The following is a 25,823-nucleotide window of genomic DNA, read 5'->3' on the forward strand; positions in this document are numbered from 1 at the left end:
TGACACAAACAACACATTTCACTCTCTGTTACAATGTACATGTGACAAATAAAGATATTCTTAAGAACATAAGAAATAGGAGCAGGAGTAGGCCATCTGGCCCATCGAGCCTCTTCCATCATTCAATAAGATCATGGCTGATCTGGCCATGGACTCATCTCCACCTGCCTTTTCCCTATAACTCTTAATTCCCCTACTGTGCAAAAATCTATCCAACCTAGTTTTAAACATTTTTACGGAGGTAGCCTCCACTGCTTCATTAGCCAGAGAAATCCACAGATTCACCACTCTCTGGGAAAAACAGTTCTACTGCCTTGAATCTTGAGGCTATGTCCCCTAGTTCTAGTCTCACCTATCAGTGGAAACAACTTTCCTGCCTCTATCTTATCTATCCCTTTCATAATTTTATATGTTTCGCTAAGATCTCCTCCCATTCTTCTGAATTCCAGCGAGTACAGTCCCAGGCAACTCAATCTCTCCTCATAGTCTAACCCTCTCATTTCTGGAATTAACCTCCAAAGCCAGTATATCCTTCCTCAGGTAAGGAGACCAGAGCTGTACGCAGTACTCCAGGTGCGGCCTCACCAGTATCTTGCCCTTAAATTCAATCCCTCTAGCAATGAAGGCCAACATCCCATTTGCCTTCTTGATAGCCTGCTGCACCTGCATACTAAGCGTTTGTGATTCATGCACAAGCACTCCCAAGTCCTCCTGCATTTTTTACTATTTAAATAATAATCTGCTCTTCCATTTTCCCTTCCAAAGTGGATGACCTCGCATTTACCAACATTGTATTCCATCTGCCAGACCGTTGCCCACTCACTTAACCTATCTATATCTCTCCACAGACTCTCTGTATCTTCTGTACAATTTCGTTTTCCACTCAACTTAATATCATCAGCGAACTTAGATACACTATGCTTGGTCCCCTTTCCAGATTGTTAATGTATATCGTGAACAGTTGTGGGCCCAGCACAAACCCCTGCAGCTCACTGCCCACCACTGATTGCCAATCCATGTATCCCAAATCTCTGCTTTCTATCAGTTAACCAATCCTCTATCCATGCTAATACATCACCCACAACTCCATGCATCCTTATCTTATGGATAAGTCTTTTACGTGGCACCTATCGAATGCCTTCTGGAAATCCAAGTAAATAACATCCATCTGTTCCCCTCTATCCACTACGCTTGTTATATCCTCAAAGAACTCCAGTAAGTTTGTCAAACAGGACCTGTCTTTGCTGAATCCATGTTGTGACTGCGTGATGGATCCTTTTCTTTCGAGATGCCTCGCTACAGTATTTCTTCTTTAATGATAGCTTCAAGAATTTTCCCAACTACAGATGTTAAACTAACCGGCCTATAGTTACCTGCCTTTTGCCTACATCCTTAATGAACAGTGGTGTGACACTCACCATCTTCCAATCTGCCAGGACCTGCCCAGGGTCCAGGAAAGTTTGGTAAATTATTACCAAAGTCTCTACAATAACTTCTGCCATTTCTTTCAGTACCCTGGGATGCATTCATAGAACATAGAACATCGAATAGTTCAGCACTGTACAGGCCCTTCGGCCCACAATGTTGTGCTGACCCTCAAACCCTGCCTCCCATATAAGCCCCCACCTTAAATTCCTCCATATTCCTGTCTAGTAGTCTCTTAAACTTCACTAGTGTATCTGCCTCCACCACTGACTCAGGCAGTGCATTCCACGCACCAACCACTCTGTGAGTAAAAAACCTTCCTCTAATATCCCCCTTGAACTTCCCACCCCTTACCTTAAAGCCATGTCCCCTTGTATTGAGCAGTGGTGCCCTGGGGAAGAGGCGCTGGCTATCCACTCTATCTATTCCTCTTATTATCTTGTACACCTCTATCATGTCTCCTCTCATCCTCCTCCTCTCCAAAGAGTAAAGCCCTAGATCCCTTAATCTCTGATCATAATCCATACTCTCTAAACCAGGCAGCATCCTGGTAAATCTCCTCTGTACCCTTTCCAATGCTTCCACATCAGGACCAGGGAACTTCTCTGTCTTCAGGCCCACAAGTTTGCTCAGCACTACCGCTTTTGTGATAGCTATTGTATTGAGGTCCTCACCTCCCATCGTGTCCATAACATCTCTCTTTAGCACGTTAGATGTGTCCTCCACCGTGAAGACTGACACAAAATAGTCAGTCAAAGCCTTTGCCATTTCCTCATTACCCAATATCAATTCCCCCTTCTCATTCTCCAAGGGACCTACATTCACTTTAGCCAACATTTTCCACTTTATATAATTATAAAAACTTTTACTATCTTTTTATATTTTGTACTAGTTTATTTTCATAATCTATCTTCACTTCCTTTATTGCTGACTAAGTGGTTCTTTGTTACATTTTAAAGTTTTCCCAATCTTCAAGTTTCCACCTACTCTTGCAACTTTGTATGCATGAAATTTTAGTTTGATGCCTTGTTTTATTTCCTTAGTTATCCAAGACTGGCTCCCCCCACCCTTACTGTCCTTGCTTTTAACTGGAATCTACTTTTGTTGAGCACTGTGAAAAACCTCTTTGAAAGTCTTCCACTGTTCCTCAACCGTCCCACCATACAGCCTGTGTTCCTAGTCTACCCTATCCACCTCCTCCCTCATCCTGTTATAGTTTCCCTTGTTTAGACATAATACACTGGTTTTCGATCGAACTATTGCACCCTCCATTTGTATGAGAAATTCAATCATACTGTGATCACTCTTTCAGTGAGGATCCCAAACTACAAGATTGTTAATTTTACCTGTCACATCGCACGGGACCAGATCTAAGATAGCACATTTCTTTGTAGGTTCAGTAACATGCATTCTCTGAAGTCCTCCTCAAAACTGCCTTGACCAACTTGATTCACTCAATCTACAAGCAGGTTAAAGTTCCATGATAACTGATGTTCCATTCTTACATGCCTCAGATATTTCTCTGTTTATTGCCCGAGTCACTGTAATGTTATTATTCAGTGGCCGATAGACAACTCCCACCAGTGATTTTTTTTCCCTTTACTATTCCCAATCTCTACCCAGATGGATTCAACATTCTGCTCCTTAGATCTTATATCGTCTCTCACTATCACCCTGATCTCATCTTTAATTAAGAGCACTACCCCACCTCCCTTACGTTCCTGCGTATCCTTTTGTATTACCTGATATCCTTGGATATGTAACTTCCAATCCTCTCCACCCTGCAACCACGTTTCTGTAATGGCCACTAAATCATACCCCTGTGTACTGATTTGTGCCAAGTTCACTGACCTTATTAGGAATACTATGGGCATTCAGATAAAGTGCCCTTACACTCATTGTGCTTTTAAAATCTTGTAATCTTGTTCTTGTTATCTTTCGCACTTGACTTTTCTTCACTCTACTCTTACTTTTCTCTTTTTTATCTTTTGCTTTTACTTTATCTTTATCCACACATTTCTTTTTACTTTATCCATACTTCTCTAATCTATTGAACCCACCCTCCTAGTATATAGTTTCAAGCCCTCTCCACAGCCCTAGTTATGCAATTCGCTGGGATCCAGGTCCCATCACGGTTCAGGTGGAGCCCGTCCCATTGGTACAGCTCCCTCTTTCCCCAATACTGGTGCCAGTTTCCCAAGAATTCAAACCCACTTCTCCCACACCAATCCTTAAACCATACATTTAACTCTCTAATCTTCTTGACCCTATGCCAATTTGCATGTGGCTCACGTAGTAATCCAGAGATTGCTTCCTTTTTAGTTCTGTTTTATAATTTAGTCCCTAGCTGCTCAAATTCCCTCAGCAGAACCTCTTCCCTCATTCTACCTAAGTTGTTGGTACCCACATGGACCATGACAACTGCATCTTTCCCCTCTCTCTGCAAATTCCTCTGAGATGTCCTGAACCCGGGCACCAGGAAGGCAACACAGCCTTTGGGACTCTCTATTCTCGCGACAGAGAACTCTGTCTTTTCCCCTGACTATACTATCCCCAATTGCCAGGACATTTCTCTTCTTTCCTCCCACTTCGGTAGCGCAGTTAGGTTGCTCATCCTTCCTACAGCCTCAGTCACACAGGGGAGCAAGAAATATCAGACCTGCTGGACAAACTCAAGGGCTGAGGCTCCTCCAGCACTGTCTCTTGGATCCCACTACTCGCCTCACTTGCAGTCACACCCAATTGTCCTTGACCACAGACTGTATTTAAGGCAGCTAATCTAATGGGTGTGACTGCCTCCTGAAACAAGAATCCAGGTAACTCTCCCCCTCCCTGATGTGCTGCGGTGTTTGAAGCTCAGATTCCAGGTCATCAACACTGACCCTGAGTTCCTCAAGCAGCCAGCACTTGCTGCAGATGTGGTCACCAGGAACCACAATGGGGTCCACCAGCTCCCACACCATGTAGCTACAGCACATCTCCTGATCCTGCATCATCCCTTTATTTCATTAGCTGTAATTTAGCGACTTTTTGTTCAACCACTACAAAAGCCTTACCTGCTACTTACCTGTGCCTCCTCACCAAAGGCTCAAGTTCCCACTCCTACACTGGTCCACTCACACAATGGCCGCTCCGCTTTGACCCTGTTTTACTTTTATTTGCTGCTGCTAATGACTTGCAAATCGATTGGTCTGCTGCTAATGCACCAAGCCCCATGAAACGCTCCTTTTTAAAACTCTTCTCCCCAACCTGTGCGAAGCTCTCCCTCTGTGAATTGATTGGTCTGCCATTAATCTTTAAATCTTCATGTGTTTATGCCTGGGTGCACACAACAAAAGCTTTCACCGTATCTCAGTACACATCACAATAATAAACCTGCTACCAAGTGCTCATGGACACCCCCCTGCCACTCCCAGATTTGGGAATACATCACCATTCTTTCACCATCACTGGGTCTGAACCCTGTAACTCCCCTCCCCACTAACACAGTGGGAGCACCTTCATCAGAAGGACTGTCGTGGGTCAAGGCTGTTCACCCTCCCATAAGACATTGAACAGTCCAGGTGCAGGACCTTTGGCCCACAATGTTGTGCTGAATTAATTACATTAGTAGTTATAACCTAACTAAACGACACAATGTCCATATGCCACAATGCTCTGCATGCCCCAGGACCCACACCACCAGGTTCAGGAACAGGTATTACCCTTCACTCATCAGGCTCTTGAACCAGAGGGGATAACTTCACTCACCCCAACACTGAACTGTTCCCACAACCCATGGGCTCACTTTCAAGGGCTCTCCATCTCATGTTCTCAATATTTATTACTCATTCATTTATTTTTTGTTTTTATTGTTTCTTTGTATTTACTGTGAATGCCCACAGGAAAATAAATCACAGGGTGACATACAGTATGTGTGATTTGATAAGAAATTGACTTTGAACTTTGTGCCTTAAACACCACAGCTGTATCTGTCTCCCTCACCATCTCGGACAGCACATCCCAGGCACCCACCACTCTCTGTATAAAAAAAACTTGCCCCTCACATCTCCTTTGAAATGATTATAAGATATTCTAGCCCTGGGTAAAAGGTGCCAGTCATATCTATGCCTCCCATAATCTTATAAACCTCTATCAGATCTCCCTCAGCCTCCATCACTCCAGAGAAAATAACCCAGGCTTGTCCAACCTCTCATTTTAGCAGATCCAGCTGGTGTCCGGGCGAACCTCCTCTATACCCTGTCCAAAGCCCTCGACATTCTTCCTATAATGAGGTGACCATAACCGTATGCAGTACTCCAGATGAGGCCTAACCAGAGTTTTATAAAATGGCAGCATAGCTTCCTGACTTTGGGTCTCAGTGCTTCCACTAATAAAGACACGCATGCTCTGTGCCTTCATTATCATCTTATCAAACTCTGCAGCCAATTTCAGGGAGCTGTGCACTTGCACCCCAAGGTCCATCTGCCCATTAACACTGTTGAAGGTCTTGCCACAAACTATGTACTTTCCTTTACATGTGATCTCCCAAAGTCAACAACTCACACTTGCCTGGATTAAACTCTATCTGCCATTTCTCTGCCCATATCTGTAACTGATCTGTATCCTTCTACAATCGTCTACACTGTCCTCACCACCAATCTTTGCATCGTTTGCAAGATTACCAACCCACCCATCCATATTTTCATCCAAGTCACTTATATACAATGCCTTGAAAATGTATTCAGCCCTCGCAATTATTTCTCAGTTAAACTGATCAAAATCTCTGTTTGTAATACTTGTTTATGTGAACAAAGTGTTGGGGGCTGAATACGTTTGCGAGACACTGTGAATCACAAACAGCAGAATCCCTGCAGAACATCATTAGTCACAGATCTCAACCAGCATAAATCCTTTGATCAACACCCTCTTCTATTCTGCAGGCTAGCCAATTCTGCATCCAAACGACCAATTCCCCATGGATCCCATGCATCTTCATCTTCTGGATGAAGCTCTCACGAGGGAACTTAGCAAACACCTTAGAGTCATAGAAAAGTACGGCACAGAAACAGGCACTTCAGCCCATCTATTCTGTGCCAAGCCATTTAAACTGCCTACTCCCTTCGACCTGTACCGGGACCAGAGCCCTCCATACCCCTACCATCCATGTACCTATCCAAACTTCTCTTAAACATTGAAATAGAGTTCACGTGTACCACTTGCACTGGCAGCTCATTGCACACTCTCAAGACCCTCTGAGTGAAGAAGATTCCCCTCATGTCCCCCTTAAACTTCTTACCTTTCACCCTTAACCCATGACCTCTGGTTGTAGTCCCAACCAAGCTCAGTTGAGAAAGCCTGCTTCTATTTACCTGATCTATACCCGTATAATTTTGTACACCTTTGTCAAACCTCCACTCAATCCTCTACATTCCACGAATGAAGTCCTAACCTATTCAATCTTTCCTTATAACTCAGGTCTTCCAGTCCTGGCAACATCCTTGTAAATTTTCTCTGTACTTTTTCAAACCTTATTTATATATTTCCTGTAAGTAGGTGACCAAAACTGCACACAATACTCAAAATTATGCCTCACCAGCATCTTATACAACTTCAACATAGCATCCATCTCCTGTACTCAATACTTTGATTGATGAAGACCAATGTGCCAAAAGCTTTCTTTATAACCCTATCTACCTGTGACACCACTTTCATAGAACATAGAATAGTACAGCACAGGCCCTTTGGCCCACAATATTGTGCCAACCCTCAAACCCTGCCTCCCATATAAGCCCCCACCTTAAATTCCTCCATATTCCTGTCTAGTAGTCTCTTAAACTTCACTGGTGTATCTGCCTCCACCACTGACTCAGGCAGTGCATTCCACGCACCAATCACTCTCTGAGTAAAAAACCTTCCTCTAATATCCCCCTTGAACTTCCCACCCCTTACCTTAAAGCCATGTCCTCTTGTATTGAGCAGTGGTGCCCTGGGAAAGAGGCGCTGGCTATCCACTCTATCTATTCCTCTTATTATCTTGTACACCTCCATCATGTCTCCTCTCATCCTCCTTCTCTCCAAAGAGTAAAGCCCGTCAATGAATTATATACCTGTATTCTCAGATCCCTTTGTTCTACCGCTCTCTTCAGTGTGTTACTGTTCTTTGTGTAAAACTTACCCTGGTTGGTCCCACCGATGTGCAACACCTCACACTTGTCTGCATTAAATTCCATCTGCCATATTTCAGTCCATTTTTCCAGCTGGTCCAGATGCCTCCGCAAGCTAAGATAGCCTTCCTTGCTGTCCACTACACTACCAATCTTGGTGTCATCCACAAATTTGCTGATCCAGTTGGCCACATTATCATCCAGATCACATTGATATAGACGACAAACAACAATGGACACAGCACTGATCCCTGTGGCACTCCACTAGTCACAGGCCTCCAGTCAGAGAAGCAAACCTCTACGACAGCTCTCTGGCTTCTCCACAAAGCCAATGTCTAATCCAATTTACTACCTCATCTTGAAAGCTGAGCAACAGAACCTCCTCGACCAACCTCCCATGCAGGACCTTGTCAACTGCCTTGCTGAAGTCTATGTAGACAATATCTACTGCTTTGCCTTCATCCACTTTCCTGGTAACTTCCTTGAAAAACTCTCTAAGAGTGGTTGGACACAACCTTTCACTCACAAACCCATGCTGAATATCAATAATCAGTCCATGTCTAACCAAATACTCATATATCTGGTCCCTTAGAATACCTTCCAATAAATTACCCATTACTGACGTCAGGCTCACCAGCCTATAATTTCTAGGTTTACTTTTAGAGCCTTTCTTAAACAGTTGAACAGCGTGAGCTACCCTCCCATCCTCCGGTACCTCACCTGTTACCAGGGACCTAGAATTTCTGCACTTTGTCCCGCAGGGTCTGCAGAACACTTTGTCAGGCCCTGGGGATTTATCCACTCTAATTTGCTTCAAGAAAGCAAACACCTCCTCCTCTGTACTCTGTATAGGGTCCATGAAGTTGATGCAAATTTGCCTCACTTCCATAGGCTCTGTGTGTGTCTCTCCTGAGTAAATACTAATGCAAAAAATTCATTTAAGATCTCCTCAGTCTCTTTTGGCTCTACACATAGATTGCCATTCTGGTTTTCTAGAGGACCAATATTGTCTTTTGCTCTTAACATATCTGTAGAATCCCTTACGATTTGCCTTCACCTTGTCTGCCAGGGCAACCTCGTGCCGTTTTTAAAGCCCTCGTGATTTCTTCCTTATCTGTTCTCTTGCATTTCTTATACTCCATAAGGATCTCATTTGATTCTAACTGCCTATACCTGATAGGCACCTAATTTTTTTTTAACCAGGGCCTCAATATCTCTTGAAAGCCAATGTTGCCTACCCCTGTTATCTTTACCTTTATTCTGACAGGCACATTACAAGCTTTGTACTCTCAAAATTTCATTTTTGAAGGCCTCCCACTTACCAAGTAGACTTTTGCCAGAAAACAGCCTATACTAATCCACATATGCTAGATCCTTTCTGACACCATCAAAATTGGTCTTTCTCCAATTTACAATCTCAATCTGTGGACCAGACCTATCCTTTTTCCATAATTACCTTGAAACTAATGGTAATATGATCACTAGAAGCAAAGGCTTCCCCTACACAAACTTCAGTCACCCGCCCTGTCTCGTTCCCTAATGGGAGATCAAGTATCACACACTCTCTCATTGGGACTTCTATGTACTGAATAAGGAAATTTTCCTGAATACATTTGTCAAACTCTATCCCATCTAGTCCTTTTACAATAAGGGATTCCCAGTCAATATGAGGAAAGTTAAAATCACCTACAATAACATCTTTATGGTTCTTGCAAGAGTCTGCGATCTCTCTACAAATGTGTTCCTCTAAATCCCTCGGACTGTTGAGTGGTCTGTAATATAGCCCCATTAACATGGTCATGCCTTTCTTACTGCTAAGTTCCACCCATAACACCTCACTAGACATGTTCTGGAGTCTGTCGTGGTGGAGCACTGTCATGACGTTTTCCCCCAGAGGTAACACCACCCCTCCTCTAATCCCTCCCACTCTGTCATGTCTAAAACAATGGAACCCCAGAATGTTGAGCTGCCAGTCCTGTCCCTCCTGCAACCTAGTCTCACTAATGGCTACATAATAATGTATTATGTATTAGAGGATGTATTGAGAGCATCCTGAGCGGCTGCATTACTGCCTGGTTCGGAAATTGCACCGTCTTGGATCGCAAGAACTCCACGCACCCCTCATACAAACTCTTCTTCCTCCTGCCATCTGGCAAAAGACACCGAAGCATTCGGGCTCTCATGACCAGACTGTGTAGCAGTATCTTCCTCCAAGCCATTAGACTTCTCAATTCCCAGGGTCTAGCCTGACACCAACCTACACACACACACACACACACACACACACACACACACACACACACACACACACACACACACACACACACACACACACAATCAATCAATCTCAATATACAGTGTGTGTATGTATGTGTGTGTGTATATCTATATATATATATATATACACACACGCACACACAGACATATCTCTCTCTCACCACTCCTTTGCAATTTTTGCTCATTTCTTTCTCAATTACTGCAAAAACATTGCTTACATTTACATCTTTTATTTTTATATCGTCATTTGTCCTTTACTGTGCTTATTGTCTTGTTTATTCACTATTGTACTGTCTTGCACTGTTTTGTGCACTTTACGTAGTCCTGTGTAGGCCTAGTCTAATGTAGTTTTGTGATGTTTCACGTAGCACCATGGTCCTGGAGGAACGTTGTTTCGTTTTTACTGTGTACTGTACCAGCAGTTATGGTTGAAATAACAATAAAAGCGACTTGACTTGACTAATTCCAGGTGTAGATCCATGCCCTGAGCTCATCTGCCTTTCCTACAATATTTCTTGCAATAAAATATAGGCATCTCAGGACATTAGTGGCACCCTACTCAACCTATTGATTCCTCACTTTGAGGTCTTAACAATATCTGTCTCCACAAACTCCCCACTAACTGTTCTGGCACTTAGCATACTTTCCCGCTAGAATGTTAGTCCCCCACTAGTTTGGACAAAACCATCCCTTCTGTACAGGTCCCGCCTTCCCTGGAAGAGAGCCCAGTGATCCAAAAATCTGATACCCTCCTACAGCAACTCCTTATATAGACCTAGCATTCCGAAATACCCCAGCCTCCCAGGATGTTCTCTTTTCTCCCTTCTCTGATCAGGCAGAAGGTATAAAAGCCTATGAACACGTACCACCAGGCTCAAGGACAGCTTCTATCCCACTGTTAAAAGACTATATAGTTCCCTAGTATAATAAAATATATTCTTGACCTCACAGCCTACCTCGTTGTGACCTTGCTCCTCATTGTCTGCCTGCACTATACTCTCTCTGCAACTGTAACACTTCATTCTGCATTCTGTTATTATTTTACCTTGTTCTGCCTCAATGCACTGTGTAGTGATCAGATCTGTGCGAACAGTATGCAAAACAAGATGCACTGAAGGGTCTTTCCTGTATATTCAATGTTGTAAGGAACTACTGCAGAGAGGACATTGGGAGGCTGTATGTTATATGTATGTTGTGTGTAATTACTGCAGACAGGACACCGGGAGGCTGTATGTTGTATGTAATTACAGCAGACAGGACACCGGGAGGCTGTATGTTATATGTATGTTGTGTGTAATTACTGCAGACAGGACACCGGGAGGCTGTATGTTGTGTGTAATTACTGCAGACAGGACACCGGGAGGCTGTATGTTATATGTATGTTGTGTGTAATTACTGCAGACAGGACACTGGGAGGCTGTATGTTGTGTGTAATTACTGCAGACAGGACACCGGGAGGCTGTATGTTATATGTATGTTGTGTGTAATTACTGCAGACAGGACACCGGGAGGCTGTATGTTATATGTATGTTGTGTGTAATTACTGCAGACAGGACACCGGGAGGCTGTATGTTGTGTGTAATTACAGCAGACAGGACACCGGGAGGCTGTATGTTATATGTATGTTGTGTGTAATTACTGCAGACAGGACACTGGGAGGCTGTATGTTGTGTGTAATTACTGCAGACAGGACACTGGGAGGCTGTATGTTGTGTGTAATTACTGCAGACAGGACACTGGGAGGCTGTATGTTGTGTGTAATTACTGCAGACAGGACACCGGGAGGCTGTATGTTGTGTGTATGTTGTGTGTAATTACAGCAGACAGGACACCGGGAGGCTGTATGTTATATGTATGTTGTGTGTAATTACTGCAGACAGGACACTGGGAGGCTGTATGTTGTGTGTAATTACAGCAGACAGGACACCGGGAGGCTGTATGTTGTGTGTATGTTGTGTGTAATTACAGCAGACAGGACACCGGGAGGCTGTATGTTATATGTATGTTGTGTGTAATTACAGCAGACAGGACACCGGGAGGCTGTATGTTATATGTATGTTGTGTGTAATTACTGCAGACAGGACACTGGGAGGCTGTATGTTGTGTGTATGTTGTATGTAATTACAGCAGACAGGACACCGGGAGGCTGTATGTTGTGTGTATGTTGTATGTAATTACTGCAGACAGGACACCAGAAAGCTCTCCAGACTTGAACCTTCTCCTACATGCAGTGAAATTGTGCCTGACACTTTAGTTAAATCCCATCCTTCCCACCCAATGTCTCCGCCCTGCTGCCTCTGAAACTAGATTCATTCTTTCTTTCACTGTACCCAGGTGGGGAGAGGATTTTGACAATTCTCAATCTTCCCTGTCTGTCGCCGTTTCCACTGTTTACAAGTGAACTGTACAGAGCTGCCTGAGATGTTGGGGAGAGAGCGGAGTATTGTGTCACTGAACTGGAGAGGGGGCAGGGAAGATTCACCAGGATTTTCCCGGGACTGAGTTGTAAGGAGAGATTGGACAGGCTGGGACTGGTTTCCCTCGAGTGAAGGAGGCTGAAGAGTGACCTTATGAAGGGCAGAGATAAGGCCACAGTCTTTTCCCCAGGGTAGGGCAGCTAAAATCAGAAAGGATGGGTTTATAAAGGTTTATAAACTCTCATCTTTTGGGAATACACCATGGTACCTGGCCCCTCTGGACCAGCGAGCCACACTGCCCAGATACCCCCGTGTGAGCAATTAACCTTCAAACCGGTATGTCCTTGGACTGTGGGAGGAAACCAGGGCACCCGGAGGAAACCCACGCAGTCACGGGGAGAACGTACAAACTCCTTGCAGACAGAAGCATGAATTAAACCTGGATCACTTGTACTGGAATAGCATGATGCTAACAGCTATTGTTACTGTGCCAACCCAAATACACAATGAAGGACATAGATACTGTGGATGGTCGCGGTCTTTTCCCCAGGGTAAGGAAGTCTAAAAGTACAGGATGTGGATGTACAGTGAGAGGCAAAGATTTAGAAGCATCCTGAGAGACAACTTCTTCAGACAGAGAGTGGTGAGAGTATGGAACCAGTTGCCAGAGGAAGTGGTTGAGGCTATAAAACATAAGAACAGAATTATGGCATTCGGCCCATTGAGTTTGCTCTGTCATTCCATCATGGCTGATTTATTGTCCCCCTCAGTCCTCATTCTCCCGTCTTCTCCCCGTAACCTTGAACGCCCTTACTAGTCAAGAACTTATCAACCTCCTCTTTAAATATACTCAATGACATGGCCTTCACAGTCATCTGTAGTAATGAATTCCACAGACTCACCACCCTCTGGCTAAAGAAATTTCTCCTCACCTCCATTTTATTCTTTCTCCTCTGCCGACTATGCCTAGACTCCCTCACTAATGGAAACATCCTCTCCATGTCCACTCCATCCAGGCCGTTCAATATTTGACAGGTTTCAGTGAGATCCTCCCTCATTCTTCCAAACTCCAGTGTGTACAGGCCCGGAGCCATCAAACTCTCCCCAACTTTCATTCCTGAGATGATTCTTATAGAATAACATTTCAAATACACTTGAATAGATGCATGGATAGGAAAGAGAGATGAGGGAAAAATGGGACATACTCATGGGGCCAATCTCTGTGAATCGATGGAGATGTTTCAGGTAGAACGCTGTGAGTATTTAGAGGCCACATACTCAGCTGTGGTGCTGGGTCAGTCTGCTCCAGCAGATCGTTGACTGCAGAGGTTTCTAGGGCAAGTGAAAGAGGATGCTGTGACCTTAAGGACTGTGGCAGCTGCCTCACGGGTGCAACCTGATGACATGATCTCTATTTCTCTAAATCTCTCCCCTCTCCCTCCTCCCGTCTTTTCTCCATTCTGCTCCCCTCTCACCACTTCTCTTCCCCTCAGCTCCCTTTGGTTCTCCACCTCCTTCCCTTTCTCCCCTGGTCCACTGTTCTCTCCCACCAGGTTCCTCATCTTCTGCCCTTCACCTCTTCCACCAATCAGCTCCTAATCTTTTTTACTTCAACCTCATCCATTCTCCCCACCCACCCACCTTCACCCTCACCTGGTCTTACCCATCACCTACCATCTTGTTCTCCTTCCCCTCCGCCACCTCATTTTGGCTTCTTCCCCCTTCCTTTCCGGTTCTGATGAAGGGTCTCAGCCCAAGACATTGGCTGTTTATTCCTCTCCTTCTATGCTGCCTGACCTGCTGAGTTCCTCTCCGGGTTCTGGGCTCCTCTTTTCCTATCAACCATAGGGCAGCTTGAGTAGGAATGGGCTCCAATATTTTTGGTCCTGTCCACAGTGGGACATGTCTACCCTAAGCCTGAAGGTGGGGAGGTACAGGGAGTCAGTTGGGGGGGGGCGGTCTTTCACTGTGTACTCAACCCCTCTTGGGCAAGTGATTTCTCAGAGCGATTCACACAGATTTGTGGCTGTGGGACAGGTGACCAAAGTTGAGTCAAGGAGGAGGGAAGAGGTGTACAGAGGGAATTCCAGGGCTTAGGGAGGACGGTAGTGTGGTGTTTAGCACTTCACTTTACAGCGCCAGTGACCGAGGTCAATTCTGTCGCTGTCTGTACATCCTCCCCATGACCACATGGTTTTTCTTCAGGTGCCCAGCTGTGCGCACAGTCCAAAGACAGTAATTAGTAATTGGGCAGCACAGGCTCATCGGACCAGAAAAGTCTGTTACCGTGCGCATGGAGGGAGAAAGAGAGAAAGCTAAGGCTGCCAATGTTGGAGCCATGACTTTTGGGCTCGGAAATGGAGCAGACAGAGACTGAGGAAGGGCAGAAGACTGAAGATGCAGAAACCTGGAGCAACAAATGATCTGCTGGAGGCAGCAGAGGGTCGCTACAGTGATAAAAAGCTTTGACCAGTGATCACTTGGAGTTTGGGCAAATTAAAGAAAGGCAGGGGCATGCGCAGCAGCCGTCGTCAGAGTGAACAGAGTCAGAGTGGTGATCCTGAGGCTTTAGGCTTCAGCAAAGAGAGGCTGCGGTCAGAGAAAAGCTCAAGGTTAAGATTTTGTTTTCTCTTTCCTGTATCTGCTCAGTAGTACAGTAGCGATGTCAGGCAGGGTAGTTCAATACATGGCTAAGGGTTTGGTCTAGGAGGAAGGGCATAAGATTTTTGGATCAGTGGGTCTCTTCCAGGGAAGGTGGGATCTGTCCAGAAGGGATGGTTTGCACCTGAACTGGAGGGAGACAAATATCCTAGCGGGAAGGTTTGTTAATACGGCACGTTGGGGTTTTTAACAACCCAAAGAGGAAGAAGTATTCTGAAGGAAAGATGACACAACTGTGGTTAACAACGGAAGTCAAAGCCAAAGAGAGAGCATATAATAGAGCAAAGATTAGTGGGAAGTTAGAGGACTGGGAAGCTTTTAAAAACCAAAAGAAGGCAACTAAAGGAGTCATTAAGAAGGTAAAGATGGAACACGAAAATATGCTAGCCAATAATATTAAAGAGGATACCTAAAGTTTCTTCAGATACATAAAGTGTAAAAAAGAGGAGAGAGTGGATATCGGACTGCTGGAAGATGATGTTGGAGAGGTAGTAATGGGGGACAACAAAATGGTGGATGGACTGAATAAGTATTTTACATCTATCTTCATGTTGGAAGACACTAGCAGTACGGTAGAAGTTCCAAGTGTCAGGGGTCATGAAGTGTGTCAAGTTACCATAACTAGAGAGAAGGCAGCTGTGGAGGCCTTTCCTTCGTCAGGCAGGATTTTCCCTCCACAGCTGCCACAGTAAATGGTGGAGCAGACTTGATGGGCAAATGGGCTAATTCTGCTCCCATAACTTATGCTCTTAATCTAGAATCGCAAGGGATGGGAATCAGAGTGCCAGAACAGTTTGTAGAGAGGTTGTGGAGGCAGATGTTGGTAAGACCTCAGACAAAGTTGGGAATCAAAGGATTCAGCATAGTGCAACTTGTGTCCTGCTGAGCTCTGTATGCAAGAAGTATCGTAGGAAAGGTGGGTGATAGTGCTGAAGGTGAGGTGGCTGGTTTGCAAACAGAGGCAATATGTAGTGAGGAGAGGCTGTTGATAGGGCAAAATCGCAGTCAACAGGATGAGTTGCAATGTAAAAGGTGGACAAAATCAAAAAGAGTGAATACAGAACTGAAGGTGTTGTATTTGAATGCGCACAGTATACGGAATAAGACAGATGAACTTGTAGCACAGTTACAGATTGGCAGGTATGATGTTGTAGGCATCACGGAATCATGGCTGAAAGAAGATTATAGCTGGGAGCTTAATGTCCAAGGATACACATTGTATCAAAAGGACAGGCAGGAAGGCAGGGTATTGCTCTGTTGGTCAAAAATGAAATAGCATGAATGACAACGATGCTTCACTACCAGATGAACTCAACACCTTCTGTGCCCGCTTTGAAAGGAAGAATATAACTACAGCTGTGAAGATCCCTGCTGCACCTGATGACCCTGTGATCTCTCTCTCAGAGGCCAATGTCAGACTATCTTTAAAGACAGTGAACCCTCGCAAGGCAGAAGGTCCTGAAGGAATACCTGGTAAGGCTCTGAAAGCTTGTGCCATCTAACTGGTGAGAGTACTCAAGGACATTTTCAACTTCTCACTGCTATGGGCAGAAGTTCCCACTTGCTTCAAAAAGGCAACAATTATGCCAGTGCCTAAGAAGAATAATGTGAGCTGCCTTAATGACCATCGCCTGGTAGCACTCATATCTACAGTGATGAAGTGCTTTGAGAGGTTGGTCACGACTAGACTGAACTCCTGCCTCAGCAAGGACCTGGACCCATTGCAATCTGCCTATCGCCACAGTAGGTCAACGGCAAATGCAATCTCAATGGCTCTCTACACGGCCTTAGACCACCTGGACAACACAAACACCTATGTCAAGATGCTATTCATCGACTATAGCTCAGCATTTAATACCATCATTCTCACAATCCTGATTGAGAAGTTACAGAACCTGGGCCTCTGTACCTCCCTCTGCAACTGGATCCTCAACTTCCTAACCGGAAGACCACAATCTGTGCGGATTGGTGATAACATATCCTCATTGCTGACAATCAACACTGGCGCACCTCGGGTGTGTGCTTAGCCCACTGCTCGACTCTCTCTATTCCCATGATTGTGTGGCTAGGCATAGCTTAAATACCATCTATCAATTCGCTGATGATACAATCATTGTTGCTAGAATCTCAGACAGAGACAAGACCTGGGTAGGTCTGTAGTCTAGTGTAGTTTTTGTGTTGTTTTAAGTAGTTTAGTGTAGTTTTTGTATTGTTTCATGTAGCACCATGGTCCTGAAAAACGTTGTCTCATTTTTACTGTGTACTGTACCAGCAGTTATGGTCGAAATGACGATAAAAAGTGACTTGAGTTGACTTGACTTGAGGGTGTACAGGAGTGAGATATGTCATGTCCTTTTCTCACTGTTACCATCAGGTAGGAGGTACAGGAGCCTGAAGGCACACACTCAGTGATTCAGGAACAGCTTCTTCTCCACTGCCATCCGATTCCTAAATGGTCATTAAAGCTTTGGACACTACCCACTGGAATCGGTTGATTTGTGAAGTATCGTGTGCTTCTTGGAATGTAACAACAAGTACGCGTTAAACAAATGCACGCACAGGTGTCTTCGCTCTGTGGGCCACTTCTTCAAGTCTTTTGGCGATTGGGGGAGGGCGACGGAGCAGGCAATGTGATGGCTGGAAGCTCCTAGTCAAGGACTGGCACGAAAGTGGTGAATACTTGATCCAGTTGCTCAACTTTTGGACAGAAGCAGGAAAGTTGTTTGGTAGCAGTATTCACATCTGAGCAGCAGCTCTATTTAGGATCCACTCTGCTCACCCTGAACTGGGAAGGGGCTAGAAAAGGTACCCTAAAAATAGTCTGCTTCACCCCATTCTGTCTGGAAAGCCGCGTCCAGAGGGATCACCATCATGTGGTCGAAAAACATCGAGAAATGAAACTATGAAATTTGGAACCTGGAATATATGCACTCTGATGGATAACCCAAACTCAGACCAACCAGAGAGAACTGCCTTTGTTGCTCAGGAACTGCAAAAATTCAGCTTTGACATTGTTACTCTGAGTGAGACCCGCAGAGCTGGAGAAGGGCAACTAAAGGAAGAGCAAGGTCAATACACCTTTTTCTGGAAAGAAGTTGATCCTGAACAACTGAGGATCCATGGAGTAGGTTTTGCCATCCGAAACAGCCTACTTCAGAAGCTGACAGAGCAACCACTGGGAATCAACAAATGTCTCATGACTCTGCGAATCCAACTTGTCAAGAACCAACACACCACCATCATCAGTGCCTATGCTCCAACTCTGGATGCTGAAGATGAAGTAAAGATGAACTTCTACGCCCAACTTGACCACGTCCTTTCCTCTGTTCCCAACAACGACAAGATCATTCTCTTGGGAGACTTCAATGCTAGAGTCGGGAAAGATCATAGGCTCTGGAATAATAGGCAAGGAAGGAGTTGGCAAGGTCAGCGCCAATGGAACACTCCTCTTCACCAAATGTGCTGAACACAACCTGGTGATTACAAACACCCTATTTAGCCAGAAAAACAGGCACAAAGAATCCTGGCAGCATCCACGCTCCAAACACTGGCACCTCATCGACTACATCATCGTATGATCTCGGGACCAATAAGATGTACTGATAACAAGAGCTGTTACTGGTGCTGTCGAGTGCTGGACAGACCATCAACTCATCTCGTTCACCATGAGAATGAAGATTCGGCCCAAAAGGAAACACCAAAATCAGAACACTATTAAGAAATTCAATGTTAACATCCTTCAAGACATCACCATGTACAGAAGTTCCAAAAAAATCTTCAAGAACAACTGCCTCAACAAATTGAAGAATGCTATCATCATATCCTGCAAAGAAACAATTGGGTTCAAGACGAAAAACACCAGGTTTGGTTCGATGATAATGACAAACTACTCCAACAACTCATTGACGAAAAGAGAAAAGCTTTCATCACCTTACAAAATGACCAGCAATCGGCTACCAAAAGGAAACACTATCAGGAATGCAAGGCTGCAGTCCAGAAGAACACCCGAAACCTGAAAAACCAATGGTGGAGGAAGAAAGCTCAGGAAATCCAACAACTAGCAGATGCCAACAACACTCGAGGCTTTTTCAACACAACTAAAGCTCACGGTCAAGCCCCTCTCAAAAGCAAAGATGGTTCAACCATCCTGAAGAGCAATGCTGAGATCAATTCTAGATGGAGGGAGCACTTTGAAGATCTTCTAAACCAAACTGTCTCATTTGACAGGAATGTGATTAACAACATTCCAAACCAGCCCATTGATGACTCCTAAAGCAAAACACTTAAGGAAGTCGAGGAAGCCATCAAAACCTGGAAAAACAGCAAGGCCGCTGGACTCGATGGAATACCAGCCGAGGGCTACAAAATTGGAGGTAACCCGCTTCATTATCTACTGTATCAACTTCTCATCAAGATCTGGATAAACGAAGACGTACCAGCAGACTTTAGAAACTCAGCAATCATTACTATCTACAAAAGGAAAGGCGATCGATCCGAATGCAGAAACTATCGTGGAATTTCTCTGTTAGCAACAGCAGGAAAGATCCTCACCCGCATCATGAACAACCGGCCCAAGCCTTTAGCTGAGAAGATCCTTCCGGAGACACAAGCCGGTTCTAGACCATCACGTGGAGCAATCGACATGATCTTCACAATGTGACAACTACAAGAAAAATGTCGTGAACAACTTTAACCTTTGTACATGGCACTTATCAACCTCGCCAAAGCCTTCGACTCGGTATCAAGGGAGCTCCTATGGGATGTCCTATCCACCTATGGATGCCCTGAAAAGTACATTCGAATCCTGAGACTCCTCCACGATGGCATGCTTGCCACAGTCATGGTCAGCAACAGTAACTGTGAGCCTTTTCCAGTTAGATCAGGAGTAAAACAGGGATGTGTGATTGCCCCAACTTTGTTCACCTGCTTCATTGCAACAATCATCCACATTATCAAGGACGACCTACCCTCAGGAATCAAAATTGTCTACAGAACAGATGGCAGACTTTTCAATCTTGCCCGTCTCAAATCCAAAACGAAGGCATCCACAAGTTCCCTCATCGAGTTCCAATACGCAGATGACAACAGTGTTGCAGCTCTTTCAGAAAACCACCTACAGCAGATTCTGACTGCCTTCAACTGTGCATGGACTTACCATCAATTCCAAGAAGATTCAGATCATCTACCAACCGTCACCAATTGAGACAAATCAGATAGAACCATTATTTCAACTTGGCGAAACAACCCTGGAAAACGTGGACCACTTCCATATCTTGGAAGTCACCTCTCCTCCAATGTTGACCTTAATGACGAGATCCAACATCATCTTAAATGCGTTGGAACAGCTTTTGGACACCTCCGAACAAGAGTCTTTCATGATTGTGACATCCGAACAGACACCAAAATGTTAGTGTACAAAGCAGTGGTGATCCCAACGCTTCTGTATGCATCAGAAACCTGGACAACATACCGACGACATCTGAAGGCACTTGAAAAGTTCCGTCAACGCTGTCTTCAAAACATCCTAAATATCAGTGGGAAGATAGAAGAACCAACGTCAGTGTACTAAATGAAGCAAAAACAACAAGCATTGAAGCCTACGTCATCAAGAACCAACTAAGATGGAGCGGTCATGTTGTTCAGATGAAAGACGAACGTCTGCTGAAAATCTTCTACTCCCAGCTTAAAGAAGGCAAACGTAAAAGAGGTGGACAACACAAGAGATTCAAAGACGTCTTAAAAGCCAACATGAAGAAATGTAGCATCGACATCAACAATTGGGAAACCAATGCCAAGGACAGGAAACTCTGGCAAGCCATCATCCGAGGAGGAAGAGCAACTTTTGAAGCCAACAGATGTGCAGAATTAGAATAAAAGAGAAAGAAATGGAAAGAGAGGCAGCAACAACCAAAGCCCGATCTGCCATCTGGAACTACCTGCCCTGAATGCGGAAGAACTTTCAAAGCCAAGATTGGACTCATAAGCCACTTGAGAGCCCATAAATAGATCTATGGAATGAAGACCCTCATCCTCAACCTCAAGGGATAACCACGATGACTGTAATTGGTTTATTTATTTATTTTATTTATTTTATTTATGTTTTTTTTCTTCTTCTTCTATATTATGTATTGCATTGAACTGCTGCTGCTAAGTTAACACATTTCACAACACATATAGGCATCCGTTAGTCTCGTGAGACCATGGATTTGCACCTTGGAAGGTTTCCAGGGCGCAGGCCTAGGCAAGGTTGTATGGAAGACCGGCAGTTGCCCATGCTGCAAATCTCCCCTCTCCATGCCACCAGTGTTGCCCAAGGAAAGGGCACTAGGGCCAATACAGCTTGGCACCGGTGTCATCGCAGAGCAATGTGTGGTTAAGTGCCTTGTTCAAGGACACAACACTCAACTGAGGCTCAAACTGGCGACCTTCAGATCAGTAGACCGACACCTTAACCACTTGGCCACGCCCCAACATATAACAGCACATGCCAGTGATAATAAACCTGATTGTGATTCGAAATCAGGTCATTAGAAAGAGCTGACATAGGTTCGGAATGTGTAGAATCATTGTGGATAGAGCTAAGGAAGTACTTGGCAGGAGGAGAGAGAGCGGCGCGCCGCGCGTGCGCAGCCCTCCGGTGAAAAATGATATCGTATCTGTTAAATAGGGGCCGTGGACAATTCTGATTTGATGGAGAATGGACGTGAAAGCACAGAGGAACATCTGGAGAAATTTTTGAAACGCTCGTTCGCTGCTGTCGTTACTACGTGGTTGGGAATCTTTTGGAGGGTAGGCCTCAAAATCTCCGGCTTTGCCTGCTGTTGGTGACCAAGGTTGAGGTCGAATCGTTCGGACAGAGATGGTGCTCAGTACTCGGTGTTGGAGAGCTGATCAGAGCTCGAATTTTTCGGATGACTCAGAGTCGGATTATGGTCGACATGGCAGGGAGAGTTTTGCTTCCTTCTCCCGTCTGCGTGAGATGTAGGACATTTGAGAAACTTTGAACTTTACTGTGCTCATGGGCTTCTTCATCAAGTTATGGTATTGTTGCACTGTTGTAACTATATGTTATAATTATGTGGTTTTGTTAGTTTTTTCAGTCTTGGTCTGTCCTGTGTTTTGTGATATCACACCGGAGGAAATATTGTATCATTTCTTAATGCATGCATTACTAAATGACAATAAAAGAGGACTGCGTGTCCTCATAATCTAATCTAGAAAAAAAGAATTGTATACAGACCCCCAAACAGTAGTAAAGATGTGGTCTACAAATTACAATGGGAGATAGAAAATGCATACCAAAGGGGCAATATTATAATAGTCATGGGGGAATTCAATATGCAGGTAGATTGGGATAATCAGGATGGTGCTGGATTACAGGAGGGGGAATTTCTAGCATGCCTATGAGATAGCTTTTTGGACGCAAACACGAGGAAATCTGCAGATGCTGGAATTTCAAGCAACACACATAAAAGTTGCTGGTGAATGCAGCAGGCCAGGCAGCATCTCTAGGAAGAGGTACAGTCGACGTTTCAGGCCGAGACCCTTCGTCAGGACTGACAATGGCCTGGTGCTTCTCAGTGGGGTCATGATCGAGGGGTAAATAAGAGGAGGTATCCATGAGTTGTTGCTGTGCCTCAGCAAGATGGAGGTCAGTACGTCCTGACGAAAGGTCTCGGCCCGAAACGTCGACTGTACCTCTTCCTAGAGATGCTGCCTGGCCTGCTGTGTTCACCAGCAACTTTTATGTGTGTTGCTTAGATAGCTTTTTGGAGCAGCTTGTGGTTGAGCCCACTGGGGGTTCAGCTATTTTGGATTGGGCATCGTACAATGAACCAGAATTGATTAGAGAGCTTAAGGTAAAAGAACCCTTAGGGGTAAGTGATCATAATATGAGCAAATTAACCCTGAAAGTTAAGAAGGTGAAGCTCAAGTCAGATGTATCAGTATTACAGTGGAGAAAAGGGAATTGCAGAGGCATGAGAAAGGAGTTAGCCAGAATTGATTGGAAAAGAACACTGGCAGGGATGATGGCACGGCAGCAATTGGGTGGAGTTTCTGGAAGCAATTTAGAAGACACAGGATATATACATCCCAAAGAGGAAGAAGTATTCTAAAGGAAAAATGACGCAACCAATGCTAACAAGAGAAGTCAAAGCCAACATAAAAGCCAAAAAGAGGGCATATAATAGAGCAAAAATTAGTGGGAAGTTAGAGGATTGGGACGCTTTTAAAAACCAACAGAAAGCACCGAAAAAGTCTTTAAGAAGGTAAAGGTGGAATACAAAAGTAAGTTGGCCAATAATATTAAAGAGGATACCAAAAGTTTTTCAGATACATAAAGTGTAAAAGAGAGGCAAGAGTGGATATTGGACCACTTGAAAATGATGCTGGAGAGAACAAGGAAAGGGTGGACGAACTGAATTAGTATTTTGCTTCAGTTGTCACGGTGGAAGAGGCTAGCAGTATGGTGGAAATTCCAGGTGTCGGGGGCATGAAGTGTGTGAAGTTACCATAACTAGAGAGAAGGTTCTTGGGAAACTGAAAGGTCTGCAGTTCAATAAGTCACCTAGACCAGATGGTCCACATCCCAGGGTTCTGAAAGAGGTGGCTGAAGAGACTGTGGAGGCATTAGTAATGGTATTTCAAGAATCACCAGATTCTGGAATGGTTTCAGAAGACTGAAAATTGCATATTTCACTCCACTCATCAAGAAGGAAGAGAGGCATAAGACAGGAAACTATAGGCCAGTTAGTCTGACCTCAGTGGTTGGGAAGATGTTGGAGTTGATTATTAAGGATGAGGTCTCAGGGTACTTAGAGGCACATGATAAAATAGATTGTATTCAGCATCGTTTCCTCAAGAGAAAATCTTGTCTGATAAGTCTGAAGTCTTTGAAGAAATAAGAAGCAGGATAGACAAAGGAGAATCGGTTGATGTTGTGTACTTGGATTTTCAGAAGACCTTTGACAAGGTGCCACACATGAGGCTGCTTAACAAGTTATGAACCCATAGTATTATAGGAAAGATTCAAACATGGATAAAGTAGTGGCTGATTGGCAGGAGGCAAAGAGTGGGAACAAAGGGATGCTGCCCGACCTGCTGAGTTCCTCCAGCGTGTTGTGAGTGAAGCCTTTTCTGGTTGGCTGCTGGTGAATAGTTGTGTTCCACAGGGGTCTGTGTTGGGACCAATTCTTTTTACGTTATATGTCAATGATTTGGATAATGGATTTAATGGCTTTGTTGCAAAGTTTGCAGATGATTTGATAATAGGTGGAGCAGCAGATAGTTTTGAGGAAGTAGAGATGCTACAGGAGGACTTGGATGGATTAGGAAATGGGCAAAGAAGTGGCAGATGGAATATAGTGTTGAGAAGTGTATGGTCATGCACTTTGGTAGAGGAAATGAAAAGGCTAACTGTTTTCTAAATGGAGAGGAAATACAATAACTGAGGTGCAAAGGAATTTGGGAGTCCTTGTGCAGGATTCCTTAAAGGTTAATTTGTAGTTTGAGTCGGTGGTGAGGAAGGCAAATGCAATGTTAGCATTTATTTCAAGAGGACTAGAATATAAAAGCAAGGATGTAATGTTGAGACTTTATAAAGCACTGGTGAGGCCTCACTTGGAGTTTGTAAGCTGGTTTGGGCCCCTTATCTTCGAAAGGTTGTGCTGAAACTAGGGAGGGTTCAAAGGAGGTTCACGAAAATGATTCCAGGATTGAGTGGCCTGTCATACAAAGTGTGTTTGATGGCTCTGGGCCTGTATTCACCAGAATTCAGAAGAATGAGTGGTGACCTCATTGAAACCTATCGAATTGTGCAAGGCTTTGATAGAGTGGGTGTGGAGAGGACGTTTCCTATGGTGGGGATGACTAAGGTCAGAGGACATAGCCTCAGAATAGAGGGGCATCCTTTTAGAAAGGAGAAATTTCTTTAGCCAGAGGGAGGTTAATCTGTGGAATTCCTTGCCACAGGCAGCTGTGGAAGCCACGTCTGTATATGTATTTATGGCAGAGGATGATAGATTCTTGATTGTTCAGGGTATGAAGGGATAAGAGGAGAAGGCGGAAGACTGGGTGGAGATGGGTCAAATGGCCTAACTCTGCACCTGTATCTTATGGTCTTATGGAAGTCGATGGGCCAGGAGCATCTGTGGAGATCCAGGAGGGGTGGACGAAGCTATTGTGATAAGGAGCAGGGAGCGAAGGAGGTGTTTACTGGATTTTAGCCGTGATTCATCAGCAGCAGAGAGAGGAAGACAGGACTCTCTTTTACATTGGAGGAGAGAGTGTGCTCAGGTGGTATTGTGCTGGGAACCGAGAGGTAGGGGTGGTGCCTTTGTGGGTTCAGCATCTGAGCTGTGACTGGCCAGGGACAACTGAACCAGGAGAGAGGTTGTCCATTGCCCTAATGAGCTGAACCCCCAAGGTCCGCCTGTTTTCCAGAACCACCGTCAGAGCCATTCTGGATGAGCTGGGTCTGCAGGACCCCCACAACTACCTGGAGATGGAGCTGAGCTCTTGGGAAGATAGAGACCGCCAGGAACTTCGCAAAGTCAGCCGAGCCTGGCTCCACCATTGGATGCAACAGTTCAAGGTACCTGGTTCACAATTAATGAGGGAGTGGGTTGACTGCGACTGCATGGTGGGGGTGACCACGACTGAGTGGGTGGGTGGGGAGTTGCAAATGACAGATGGGGTGTCCATGGGTGTGCGTGACTGACTGATGGTGTGTCTGCTGTGGGTGAAACATGCAGAATATTAAAAGGATTGGATACAGTGGCTGTAGAGAGGATGTTTCCTATAGTGGGGGAGTCTCGGACCAGAGGGTACAGCCTCAGAATAGAAAATTATCCATTTAGTGCAGAGATGAGGAGGAAATTCTTTCGCCAGAGGATAG

At 44.7% G+C, this 25,823-nt stretch overlaps 1 protein-coding gene across 1 annotated transcript in view; it reads left to right on the plus strand.

Annotated features, from left to right (window-relative positions):
* LOC140195741 (WD repeat-containing protein 97-like) overlaps positions 1–25,823 on the plus strand; it is a 150,176-nt gene that overhangs the window by 117,643 nt on the left and 6,710 nt on the right. Inside the window, exon 20 of the mRNA XM_072254446.1 lies at positions 25,370–25,520. Within this exon, the coding sequence (XP_072110547.1) occupies positions 25,370–25,520 (151 nt within the window). The remainder of the gene's footprint in view (positions 1–25,369; positions 25,521–25,823) is intronic.

The sequence above is a fragment of the Mobula birostris genome, chromosome 3, assembly GCF_030028105.1.
Source record: "Mobula birostris isolate sMobBir1 chromosome 3, sMobBir1.hap1, whole genome shotgun sequence".
In the NCBI taxonomy this organism is placed as follows: Eukaryota; Metazoa; Chordata; class Chondrichthyes; order Myliobatiformes; family Myliobatidae; genus Mobula; species Mobula birostris.